This window comes from Umbelopsis ramanniana (genome assembly GCF_025399195.1).
Source record: "Umbelopsis ramanniana AG unplaced genomic scaffold K450scaffold_50, whole genome shotgun sequence".
Lineage (NCBI taxonomy): Eukaryota > Fungi > Mucoromycota > Umbelopsidomycetes > Umbelopsidales > Umbelopsidaceae > Umbelopsis > Umbelopsis ramanniana.
In genome coordinates, this window is record NW_026252136.1 from 72,205 (window position 1) to 84,044 (window position 11,840).

The 11,840-nt window shown below is 42.6% G+C and overlaps 3 protein-coding genes and 1 non-coding gene across 4 annotated transcripts; 3 read left to right on the forward strand and 1 right to left on the reverse strand.

Moving 5' to 3' along the window:
* Nucleotides 1–1,204: 1,204 nt before the first annotated feature.
* Nucleotides 1,205–3,396, forward strand: K450DRAFT_252204 (uncharacterized protein). The gene is made up of 6 exons (XM_051590844.1): nt 1,205–1,699; nt 1,777–1,902; nt 1,979–2,143; nt 2,219–2,460; nt 2,520–2,797; nt 2,859–3,396. Exons 1-6 carry the CDS (start codon nt 1,301–1,303, stop codon nt 3,113–3,115), a joined length of 1,467 nt encoding a protein of 488 aa, XP_051442392.1. The 5' UTR covers nt 1,205–1,300; the 3' UTR covers nt 3,116–3,396.
* A 1-nt stretch (nt 3,397) lies between these two features.
* Nucleotides 3,398–3,780, forward strand: K450DRAFT_252207 (uncharacterized protein). The gene has a single exon (XM_051590845.1). It carries the CDS (start codon nt 3,580–3,582, stop codon nt 3,760–3,762), a length of 183 nt encoding a protein of 60 aa, XP_051442393.1. The 5' UTR covers nt 3,398–3,579; the 3' UTR covers nt 3,763–3,780.
* Nucleotides 3,781–6,258: 2,478 nt separating this feature from the next.
* On the forward strand, nt 6,259–6,330 carry K450DRAFT_t83. The gene has a single exon. It is a non-coding gene; the product is annotated as a tRNA-Cys (tRNA).
* A 1,033-nt stretch (nt 6,331–7,363) lies between these two features.
* Nucleotides 7,364–11,269, reverse strand: K450DRAFT_301966 (uncharacterized protein; the record flags this gene model as incomplete). Its single annotated transcript, XM_051593761.1, has 15 exons — nt 7,364–7,748; nt 7,814–8,231; nt 8,297–8,726; nt 8,801–8,922; nt 8,986–9,282; nt 9,349–9,637; nt 9,700–9,710; nt 9,787–9,963; nt 9,985–10,114; nt 10,184–10,196; nt 10,280–10,606; nt 10,681–10,771; nt 10,835–10,906; nt 10,984–11,112; nt 11,185–11,269. 15 exons carry the CDS (start codon nt 11,267–11,269, stop codon nt 7,364–7,366), a joined length of 2,976 nt encoding a protein of 991 aa, XP_051442394.1.
* Nucleotides 11,270–11,840: the final 571 nt, after the last annotated feature.

The following is an 11,840-nucleotide window of genomic DNA, read 5'->3' on the forward strand; positions in this document are numbered from 1 at the left end:
CTATGTTGCTTTGAGTTGCCTTAGGAGGAGGGGTCAACGCATCATCAGCTGGTTCTTGTTTAGCGCGGATGTCCCTAATGAAATTATCTAAGCTACTGAGTAAGACCTGCTGTTTCTTCAAAGTTGAGTTGTACTCTAGCAGTTCTTCTTCATAAATCTCTTCTTGCACTGCATATTTATCCTCTAATTCGTGCTCAGACTCTAGTAAAGCTCTCACTCTGTTTTCGGACTTCAAAAGATCAAGAGACACTTGCTCCAAAGTTTCGGAATGGCGAATAAGAATGTTGGTGAGAGTGGTAAATTGCGAATCCCACGACAGGGTGGTTTCGTCCTCCTCGGCGTTGGCCTTCGGAGATCCATGATAAGTCGGTATGGGTGATGATGGCGTACTGGGAAGCAGCTGCAGGTTTTCTGCTTGGCCACAGGTAGACGATTTGCGGGATATATGACGGTTACAAGCCATACAGGCAGAACGCCGCGACTCTGTACTGGTTTCAATACTTTGTCCTTGAAAATCAGTTTGGTTTACAAAATCTCCAACCAAGTCCGGTGGCTGATCATGCTGTCCAAGGACGCTACTGGTTTCCGCTTTTGGACGTTTTCTTGTTGACACGTCTATAGAACGACGATGTTTGACATTTTTTTTTCTGTTCTCTTTATTTTCGTCCTCTCCAGCCTTGTTGCCTTTCATACGGGCAATGCTACAAGCGGTGTTTCGTGACAGTCGCTGGATGGAACTGCTGAGTTTCGATGAAACGTTGGCTTTGCTCTTTTTTAGTTTACTAGGCGCTTGGCTATCCAATGTGGAAATAGACATCGTTGAAGCAGTAGGAGAATTCCTCATTGCTGTTTACATACGACGATAGAGAAAGATAAGAATGGTAGATTAGTAAAAATGGGTTTGAAGAAATAAAAAGAACACAAATGATGAAATCGTCTCTGTCGCATTATATATTCATCCGTATGTGTATACACATGAGGGGATGCATAACTGTGTATTTTATAAACTTGTAATGAACTCCTGTATGCGAGCGTCATGGATACAAACATCATCGTTGTTAATTCAGAAAAGGCAATTTTCATTCAAACAATCAAAATCGTTACCCCTTTCCAAATTGAATTCCGTCAGCTAAATGTCGTCAGGCATCTCTAATGTGGATCGTGCAGGAGGGGAAAGAAACGAGGGGATCGGACCGCGCGACCAGCTGAGAAGAGCGGGTTAACAAAAACAGCCTTGTTGCAACAGCCTTCACTCTGCTGCAAAACCTCCCTCGCTCCCTTTTCTGAATTCTTTCTGCCCATGTCCCAGCAGAATTACCAGCAAACACCACAGCAACCACCTCTTAAATCTGTTTCCTTGCCTCAGCGTTATCCCCAGATCGTCCATAACCCCTACCAGAACATTTCGTCCGTTGCAGGTTCAACAGACACACTGCAAAGTACTTTACCATCTGCTTCTCCAAGACCTTCCCAACATCAGCCATATCCAAACCCCCCAGCAGCACAATACCCACCCATGTCCGCTCAAGACCACTCCCACCTGGAATCACGGAATGGTCGCCATTCCAATAAGGGCAAAGAAATCTATACCTACCACGCCCCATGGCCTGTGTACGCCATGGACTGGAGTAAGGCTCCTACCGAAAAAGGTGGATTTCGTTTAGCTCTTGGTAGTTTCATAGAGGAACATGAGAATAAGGTACAGTTCCTCAGCCCAACTCGTGTTTTCGACTTGACCCCCAAAAAAACCTTGTCGGTTAACCCTGTCTCTCGCAGCTACAAATTGTTACTAGATCGGATCTTGTTGATGATATGTACGCCAATCAACATTCAGATTTCGCGGTGCTCGCCGAGACTGACTCGTACTATCCTATTACAAAGGTTTTGTGGGAGCCATACAAGGTGAGCCTCTTGCCGCCGTAACACACACACGTTGGTATCACAACAGAGTATAGCTAACATATACATAATGCCAAAGGGCAAGCACAGAACGGATCTTTTAGCTACTACAGGAGATATCTTGCGTCTCTGGGAGCTAGTTGATAGCCCTTCTTATGGAAGCAATACAATTGGAGGTAGAGGATCTGGAGAAGCTCCTAATGGGTGCCCGCAGAAATTGGTTAAAAAATCAGAGCTTATGAATGTAAGGGTTCAGGTTACTTGGTTGGTCATTCTGGTTTTTTTTTCTTTTGCTGAATATAGGATTTCCCTCCTTCAGGTCAAGCAAACCGACTTTTCTGCGCCTTTGACCTCGTTCGATTGGAACGTAACCGATCCATCTTTGGTCGTCACCTCTAGCATCGATACTACTTGCACTGTTTGGAATGTCGAAACGAACCAAGCAAAAACCCAACTGATTGCTCACGACAAGGATGTGTACGATGTCGCCTTTATGCATGGTACCGCCGACATTTTTGCTAGTGTTGGAGCTGACGGCAGCGTTCGCATGTTTGACTTAAGGTAAGAAAACGAAGAGGAAACTTGGCAATCAAATTTCCACATCTCTAACGCCGGTTTAGATCATTGGAGCATTCCACTATCTTGTATGAGACCCCCCAGCCAACGAATAACGTAGTCGGTGGCCCGGCTGGCGGTGGCCCGGCTCCTCTTTTACGACTAGAGTTCAATCGTATGGAGCACCACTTATTGGCCACTTTCCATATGGATTCCATGTCGGTGCAGATTCTTGATATCCGATTCCCTAGTACACCAGTCACCGAACTCGTCAAGAGTCATAACGCCAGCGTCAATTGCATCAGTTGGGCTCCTCACGATTCTGGCCAAATTTGTACCGGAGGTAAGCTGTTGCATGTAGTAGGAATGGCCCAGCAAGCGGTGTACTGACATGACATCTATAGGCGATGATAGTCAAGTTCTTGTCTGGGACTTGAACCTCGCAGCCAACAATTCTTCTCCCACCACAAGCACCACCAACCGATCTAGTCACCATCGCCAAAGCTACCATAATGGCCATCCTCAAATGCAGCGACACATTTCCGACCCCATTCTTGCCTATTCCGCCGAATCCGAGATCAACTCTTTATGCTGGAATCAGAGTCTCACTGAGTGGATTGGTGTAGGATTTGGTAAGACTGTGCAAGCCCTCCGTGTGTAGAGAAACGACACTGCTCGCAACGAATCGATAACCACAGACAGAGAAAAGAAAAAAATTCGTTCCTGCACTACAACTAGGTCTTCATACATATATCATTCACACCTCTTTCTCTTTGTGTTTTAACTCCTCTCATATAGCTTTTTCACCCCATGATTTGTCTTTCTTGCCATTCATTTTCTGTTTTAATTTTAGCATTTGGGTGTTGTATTTGCTCGCAGTATGAAGCACAATGATCAGTAAAGTCAGGTCTACCATAGCTCTCTGGGATGCCTTGGAGTTTTCGAAGAGTTCAAATTGGTGCCGGGCGTCCATAACCGCGTTCAGCTCAGGCCCTGTTTGCTTTGGAGTTTATTGTTCAAATTGGTCATTATACAATGCGCGATCAATACCATAAAATTGTACTCTTTTAAAACGTGCTTTGCAAAAAATTGATTATGTAAAAGCGAAAAAAAAAAAAACCAAAGATGTATAAAAATAATCAAGCAAAAGTCGCTCGCTATCATTATTCAACGGCATTTCCAATTCCATCTTCAAGAATAGCAAAGGTGCCTTCGTTTTCAGGAAGGGATGGTGAATCATACACTTTACATATTCGATTTTCTCCTCTTCCCTTTCTCAAGTACAACCTAAACAACCTCAGTCAGTAACCAGTACGGATCAGCTTACAAGCTGCATACTCTATCTCACCTCGTGCATGATGCATGTGCAATGATGTTTCCTCCAGCAGGCTTCTTGGGGTCGGGATTGAACATAGACGCTGCACCGTCAACTTGCGCAACGACTTGGTTGGTAATGACCACAGCAATACCAAATTCGTCGGCCAGCCGTTGAAGATTTCGCATGAATCGTGCCAAATGCATTTGACGTGCTGCAAGTTCCCCTCTACCTGAAAAATCCGTTCGGTATAGCGCCATAGCACTGTCTACGATAAGGAGCGAGAATCGAGATTCAGCCATCATGGCTGATGCTTGAACAAGCAGCGCCGTCTGATGATCGGTATTGTATGCGCGAGCATAAGCAATGTTGTCTAGTGCCTCTTCGCCATTAAGTGAGAACCTTTGAGCGACGGAAAGGACACGAGACGGTCGGAATGTTCCTTCAGTATCAATATACAAGCACTTTCCTTCACCACCTCCCATATCCACCGGAAGCTGCCATCATTGAGATCACCGTTAGTCACAGACAAAATAAACAGATGATTCTAAAGAATCCTTACCTGACAAGTAACAGCAAGAGTGTGACAAATCTGACTCTTTCCTGTTCTAAATTCGCCAAATATTTCTGTAATGGACCCTGTCTCAATACCACCTATTGATTCAAACGTATTAATAGCCAGTTCCAAATACCCTATGGACGAGAAAACCCGTAGCGCGCAGCAACTTTACCTCCAAGAATTTTGTCGAGTTCACTTGAACCGGTTGTGATGCTAATCAGTTCCTGCCGACGATGATGGATATCCATAGCAGTCGTAAATCCCATATTTACAAGTTTGGAAGCTAAAAGAATCGGCCTCGAGATTAGAATCACAATTTGCTCCTCATTACATTCCCCCCAACCGTGCTCTACCTTCTGTTAGGAATTTGTCAGCTTTCGTTTCCGAGATGCCCTTGATGGCAAGCAATGCCTTCTTTGGCGTATATGCTACAGACTCGACAGTATGATAGCCAGCCTCCGTGAGCTTTTTTATATCAGTAGCCGTCAAGCCGAATTTCTAGACATTCGAGTTAGTAAGACGGTCCAAGACAACAGTTGAAGGTATGCTGCGCAAAGAACCTACCTCAAGCTGGCTCAAGGGCATGGGTCCACTATCATCGCTGTATTCTTCTTCTACGTGTTGTGACATTTTGCACTGAGAGGTATGGATCAAAAGATTAAGTAAATCAAAAAAGCGTATAGAGAGAGGGAAAAAAAAAAAAAACCGGCGTGTACGCCCCTTAGTCTGTCGTTTTTCATCGCGCCGCGTGCAGTTACGCGTAGTTTCTCCGACCCAAAAATTATGCCCTTGTTGCCATGGCAACGCTCGCTCTCTTTTTGCCCACACGACGCAATGGCGCAGACACTGTCATCCTTCATCATCGGGTAGACATTGCCAAATTTACAACGCTGACCTACTGCTGACTGGTTTCAAACTTGGAGTAGTTATAATTGCAACTACTTTTCTAACTGTCGAACCGAGATGTGTTGATGGTACGAAAGAGGGACATTTTTTAGATGACAGCAGAGAGACTCTATCAGGGCCACCGACATTCTAATCCATCCACTCGATTACGAGATGGTGCTAGCGACACTGATAGATGCCTTTTATTTTCTAAATATGAGCACTGCAACGAAGTGCTTCTTGGAGTAAAGCTCCTTCACTAAGGGACGTTGATGATATTGACAGGTAAGTGTATGACATGGTCAACACTGGCGTGGCGAATCAGCGGATGCGCAACATCTACACCATTTTTAAACGTATCTTAGCTTTTCTCAAGTGATGTGATGGCTTTTCATTTTTGATCGTTCATGTCTTCAACACCAGATGTTCATGGTACCTAAGATTATCCAAATACCTTGCAAAAAATAAAGTGGTTCACAGCCTGTCAATGATGTTGCAGGGAAAGTGGTACATCATGTAGTATCAATTGTATAAGTTGAGCCAATTATTATAAATGTTGGCTTTTTTTTAACATGCGTCATCTTATATCATCTCATATCATCATACAGTGACTTCAGTATATGCTCGACCTATGGAAAGTTCTTCAAATGTAGCTGTACATAGTGCTTTTCGCCTCATTAAAGTTGTATAGCAGCTTGATACCAGTTGTTACTTGACTTGTGGACGCCAAATGTTCTAAACTCCTTTATGGTCCTATAGAAATTGTATCAGCATGACTATCCTCTCTTTCGATCGGACATCAGGATTTGAAACAGAGCTTTTAAATTTTATATTTCGATAAAATTGCATTTGAAGCCTCAACTTTAATAAATTTGGCTTTAGCATGCCAAATAACTCTTTAAATAAATTCTATTATTGTCTTTCTATCATTGTTAATGTCGTCTTTGTCGGCTAGTCTGACGTAAACTAGCGACGAATCCGCGACCGAGTTTAAAGTTATTTATAGTTTGTTATAAAGACTAAAAATTTCAAGAAAAAAAAAACGGGAGATATAGCTCAGCGGTAGAGCAGCCGACTGCAGATCGGCAGGTCCTTGGTTCAATCCCGAGTGTCTCCTATACTTTCTTTTTTGTCTTTTTGGCAAATCTTCGCTCGTTTTGTTTGTTTTCTTTTTTTTTTTCTTCTTCTTCTTCCACTTTGACCCGAATTTCATTCTGTTTCGATTAGTAACGGCCAGCTCTGTTAAAAGAGCTCTTTTGCATTAGTTCCCAATCTTACCGTAGCAAAATAAACAAAGGGACTCTGAGCTAAATTTGAACTCCAACTTGGTTTTATATATTATTCGCAATTGGCATTCTATTATCTCACTCTGCTAAATGTATAGTATCATATATCACAAGAGACATCCAGAGACAACCCACTGCATTGACTGTTTGATACAAGTGGCGCATGTCTTTATGTCAATGCTTATTTCTATAGGTACGCACCGTAGTGCACATCTTTGATATATTGTGAAATAATACGCAGAAAAGCACCGCAGCTTACTGATCCAATTAATTCTTTACCACATCACGTCCATCTTACAAAGGTAAATAATAAAAATTTTAACTGAAGGACGAGGGGCAACATGATAATATGGAACCAACCAGTTGCCAAAAAAATGGATTATGTATATCGACTGTGGCTATATCAATTAGCCAACATCTACAGCTCATAATAAGTCAGAAAGGGCTGGTGATTATATCTTTATAACTGCTTCAGCTTCATCTGAATTGCCTATAGCAATGGGAATTATTTCCCATAAGCGTACATAGCGTCTCTACCGGTCCAGCATTATCTTCGATTTTTCATCTTTCATGTATTACAAAGAAATCATTCAACCCTGTATGCGCTGTAGCACTGGAAACAAATGGAAAATATATCGAATATGGTACCTGAAATACTTTGCTATAGGGACATATAATGATATAAAGTTCATCTTTTAAAATTTCCTCACGTTTGATGTAATCAAGTCAAGGAAAAGATTTATAGTAATAGTACTGATTTATTATTGAAAGGAGGAGGGAAAAAAAAAAAAAAAAAAGTCTGATATTCAAAAATAATGTAAAGAACACGTAAGTTACTCCTTTTTCTATTTCTTGTTGGGGAGCTTACCAACCAGAGCTGGTTCCATATACCTTCTTGTCGAAGCTAGGAGCCTTAGTTTGGACCCATTGTTCTCCTGAGAAAGTGTAAGAGTTCAACACCTTCAGTTGGACGTCGCTAAAGACATTGTCCTTATCCAACATGCCGTGGACTGCGATAGCCAGACGGTTCTCTCCGTTGGTGTTGAGGATACCAGGTGGGACAGGGAACTCGTCTTGGGGACCCAAGTTTGGAATAACTTTTCCGTAGTTCCATCCATTAATATAGAACTCAGCTCTGTAAGATTGGCCCTTAGGCATCTCAAAAGCAAGAACAACCGGGTTATCCGACTTAGCAGGGAATTTGAGCTCAAAATCAGTGAAGTACCAAGCAATACCGGCATCGCCAAAGCTAATAAGAATATGTCGTTAGAAAATGTCACTGTGGTCAGAATAGGCTGAAATGCAAATTCTTACTTATGGGGAAGCTTGACGTTATTTTGGAACTTGCTAGTTGAGAGGGAGAAACCAGGCAAGTGCCATCCATGGCGTTCACCATATTTACCACCGACATTGAAGGTACCACGATCGGTGTCGACAATGTCTTCACCTCCAAGGTTACCTTGGATCTTCCAGGAGATGGTGGCAGTTTCGCTTCCCTTGTTGTTGAGAACGTGAGCCTCTCTCAATCCGCGATAGTTCTTGTAGTATTCACTAGCGCTACCACCTTCTTCATCCGATCCCATACCATCAACGAGAACAGATACAACATTCTTGCCCTTGTTCAATTGCTTGCTTGTGATATTGAAAAGCTGAGGTTTTCCGCCAGCAGAAGAGGTGGAGCTTCCAAGATAGTTACCATTGAGCCAAGTAGAGTAAACAGAGTTGTCACCACCTATAGTATAAAGATTTAATATAACATCTTCTCAATTGTATGTCAAAGTGAAAACGAAAGCAAACCTTGGGCAGTGATATTGAGAGATGTTTCGTCGCCATTTGCCACGAAGGAGCCGCGATACCAAATATGACCAATATGGTAACCGTAATCGGATGCATACAAGACCGGTTGTCCAGCAGGTTGTGGAAGAGGATTGTTGGTACTTTTCTTATCAGCGACTTTCCACTGGCTGTCATCAAAGGTGGTGAGAGTTTCAGGAGATTCACGAGCGAAGGTCCACTTTTGCAACTTGGGTACCTGCGCCTTCTTGGGACCGCTAACCTTGCCGGAACGAGATCCTCGAGAAGTAGAAGAGACATGTAATTTCTCACCGTTCCATTCAACAGACTTGAACTTGGAAGAAGCAAAAATCTCAACTGTTTCAGTTTCAGCAGTATCTGCGCGAAGGGACAAAACGTCTTGAGAGTTGCCAGAGGTGCCACGAAGCAAGTACTATAATAAGACAAGCAACGTTAGAACATTCCCATTCACTGCGTTGGATATAATCACTATCTCCATCCACTTACGCTGCCGAACAGGAAAGCTGGCCCGTTCTTGGTGTCAACCTTCCAGAATTTATAAGCATTGTCCAAATCAGCCATCAAAACAACGAGAGGGTGAGTACCGGAGATCTTGACTTGCTGCAGTCCTATTATGACAAGATAGTTAGTTACTGAGTTGAAAGAAAAATGAGATTTGATATTTTACTAACCCTTGTACTTGAAGTTCAGTCTGACGGAATTGCTGGAAACGGTGGATTTGACTGATCCACTTCCAACTTGAACGGTTGCTTTTTGCGAGCCCTTTAAGCTCAAAGCAATTTCAGCTGATTCGCCGCTCAATCCGTGCAACACAAGGTAGTCCACGCCATCGATGGTTCCCCATGTAAGGATTTCTGATGTAGAATAGATGATATGTTGGTTGAGGAAGTTGAGGTTGGCAGGGAGAATCTTAGAGTCACGGCCATGAATAGCAATGTTGTCCTCAACAGGTACGGAAGTACCATCAGCTAGTAATTACATGTTAATAAAATGTCTTCTTCTTACATGAGGCAAACAATGCCTTTCGGTCTTACCGAGTTTGAGCTTGAAATCATAGTTATCAAAGCCGCTGATATTAGTGTTGCGAAGGATATGGAACGCAGATTCTGTTTCCTTGTTATACAACTTATCGCACTTGATACCAGATTCGGATGTAGAACAGGTGGTAAGGTCTGTTCCTGCCATTTCCGTAGCAACGTCCAAGAAGTAATTAAGCAGCTTCTTTTCATAGATCTTGGATCCGATTTGACGGGACTCATCAATAGGAGCACCATAGTCATAACTTGTGTAGTCATCAGGGAAGCGCAGGTTACCCCAGTTGGTCTATAGTGGAAATTAGTAAGATAGCTGAGCAACACAAGACCTCATCTACATTTAACACTTACTCCACCATAAGCTATGCAGAGGAAAAATGGTTAGTGACATGCTATTGCAAATATACTGCATACAAGTACAAGTTGTGAGTTACTTACTCATATAGTCGCCTTGCATAAAGACTGTCATGGCAAGCATCCAGCGGTTGTACACTCTCAGGTAGAGGTTGTTGGCGGCTTCTCTACAGTTGTTTTCACCATACCCAGCCGTAAGAAAGCAAACAAAAGTTAGTCTGACTGCATTCATGATGACAACCGGTTTTTCTTTGATAGATACTTATCATGTGTCGTAAGCACCAGCACCGAGTTCTGGAATCCAGAGAGGAACATCTTGTCTATACTTGACAATTTCAGCAAATGGTGTGCCGTAGGGCTGGGTCCATACAGTTGGATCAGCAGGACAAGGGCCCCATCCGATGGGATAAAACTGGAGAAAATCAGGTAAGCAAAGTCAATACTCATCATGCAAGGATTCATCATATATAATTTCAATTACATCGTATCCGATCCTGTGATATTTATCAGTTAGCATAAGCAAGTTTTGGTTAGTTACCGCTCACAAAAGGAGAATGTCATGTTCCACTCCTCTTACATATCAGTAGCTCCTTTGCCAGAAATCCAAGGACTAGCATAATCGCTTGCAGCATTATGGAAGTTAGGTACATATATACCATTATCAGTATACGCTTTCTCTAACAGAGCCATGTAGTTACGAGCAGCCGTGGTGGTATCACCGAATTCGTTTTCTATTTGGACAGCAATAACGGGACCATTGGGATATTGCCACTTGGCCAGGATCTTTGCTACGCCTTCGATATAAGGCTTCCAAGCCGCGGTGTAATCAGCGGCATCAGTTCTAGCAGCACCTTTCAGAGTTCTTGTCCATTCAGCTAAACCGCCACTGGTAGTTTCGGCATTGCTATAATTTTAAAAAAATAATCATTAAAAAAACTGATGCATTTTTCAAATTCAGCCTCCGTGTGAAAGACTTACATGTATGGACCGGGTCGGGCCGAGACGTATATTCCAGTTTCATTAGCCATTCTCATCAGCTCATCAATATCTCTGATCCCATTAAAATCAACTATGGAAAAATGTAAACAAAGATGAATAGTTCTTAGTATGCTTTGTGAATGCATTTACTCACCTGTTTGATTGTTCCAACTGTGATATCCCCAATGGAAGTACATCTGAGCGACGTTGTAGCCATTAGATTTCACTATTAGGAATTGTTAGTACCTTAGTCATGCATCAATCGCCTAGAGTACTGAGTGCATGAAGTATTGTTACACTCACTTTTTTCAAACACATCTTTCCAGAGAGCTGGACTAGGTAATCTCCAGGGAGCCATTTCTCCTGCTCTCCAGAAAATACGCTCTCCATCAATCTTGATGGAGTAAGCATCCCATGTGATAGGGCTGGACTCTGCAATGTAATCAAATCAGGAGACTGTCGTAGCCGTCATGCTCAGACAAGCAAATTGACATATAATATTACCTCTTTTGACCATTTGAATAGGCGACGAGGCGACCGAGGACCACAAGGCCACTACAGTCAAAGCTATAGCACTTTTGATGAGCATTTAGGCAAATATGAACGCTAGTGTTGCTGCTCTAGAGTTCTTCTTTGGCCGCTTTATATACGGTCATTACATGTTATTGTAATAAAGTAGAGTTAATGATTTAGTCCGATCCGTATTATGTAATATGGGTGTATGCCGAGGAAAGTGAAAAGGAAGAAAATCCTCGATGCGTGAAATGAGGGGTAGAAAATAATATATCTTCCGACGCCTGACAAATACTCCGCTTGATCGGAAGAGGTGGGTGTTACCTTTGCTGGCATAAGCAGGCGAAGATCAATTGTGGAGTGTGGGGTTCTTCGGCGATGTTACCTTGCTCTAATTAAATTTGCCAACTACCAAATGGTGAGTGATCTTTCACTCTCTCAACCTCGTTGAAAGTCTATGAGATGTGGTCATTTGAGATCAAACCATTTCTCCCAAATTTATCTTTGTCTTTATATTATAGAAATTGTAAATCGGCTTTGGAAATACATAGCTCTGGCCGCCGCGTGCAACGTAGTCTCACGCCATCCTTACCAAATCACTCTCCATTATTTAATATATCACACATTGAATACCGCGGGATGAATAA

Coding starts and splice junctions, on each gene's coding strand:
- K450DRAFT_252204 (XM_051590844.1), top strand. CDS start 1,301: ATGTCCCAGCAGAATTACCAGCAAACACCACAGCAACCACCTCTTAAA. Junction 1,700..1,776: donor TAGAGGAACATGAGAATAAG/GTACAGTTCCTC, acceptor TGTCTCTCGCAG/CTACAAATTGTTACTAGATC. Junction 1,903..1,978: donor TTTTGTGGGAGCCATACAAG/GTGAGCCTCTTG, acceptor ATAATGCCAAAG/GGCAAGCACAGAACGGATCT.
- K450DRAFT_252207 (XM_051590845.1), top strand. CDS start 3,580: ATGTATAAAAATAATCAAGCAAAAGTCGCTCGCTATCATTATTCAACG.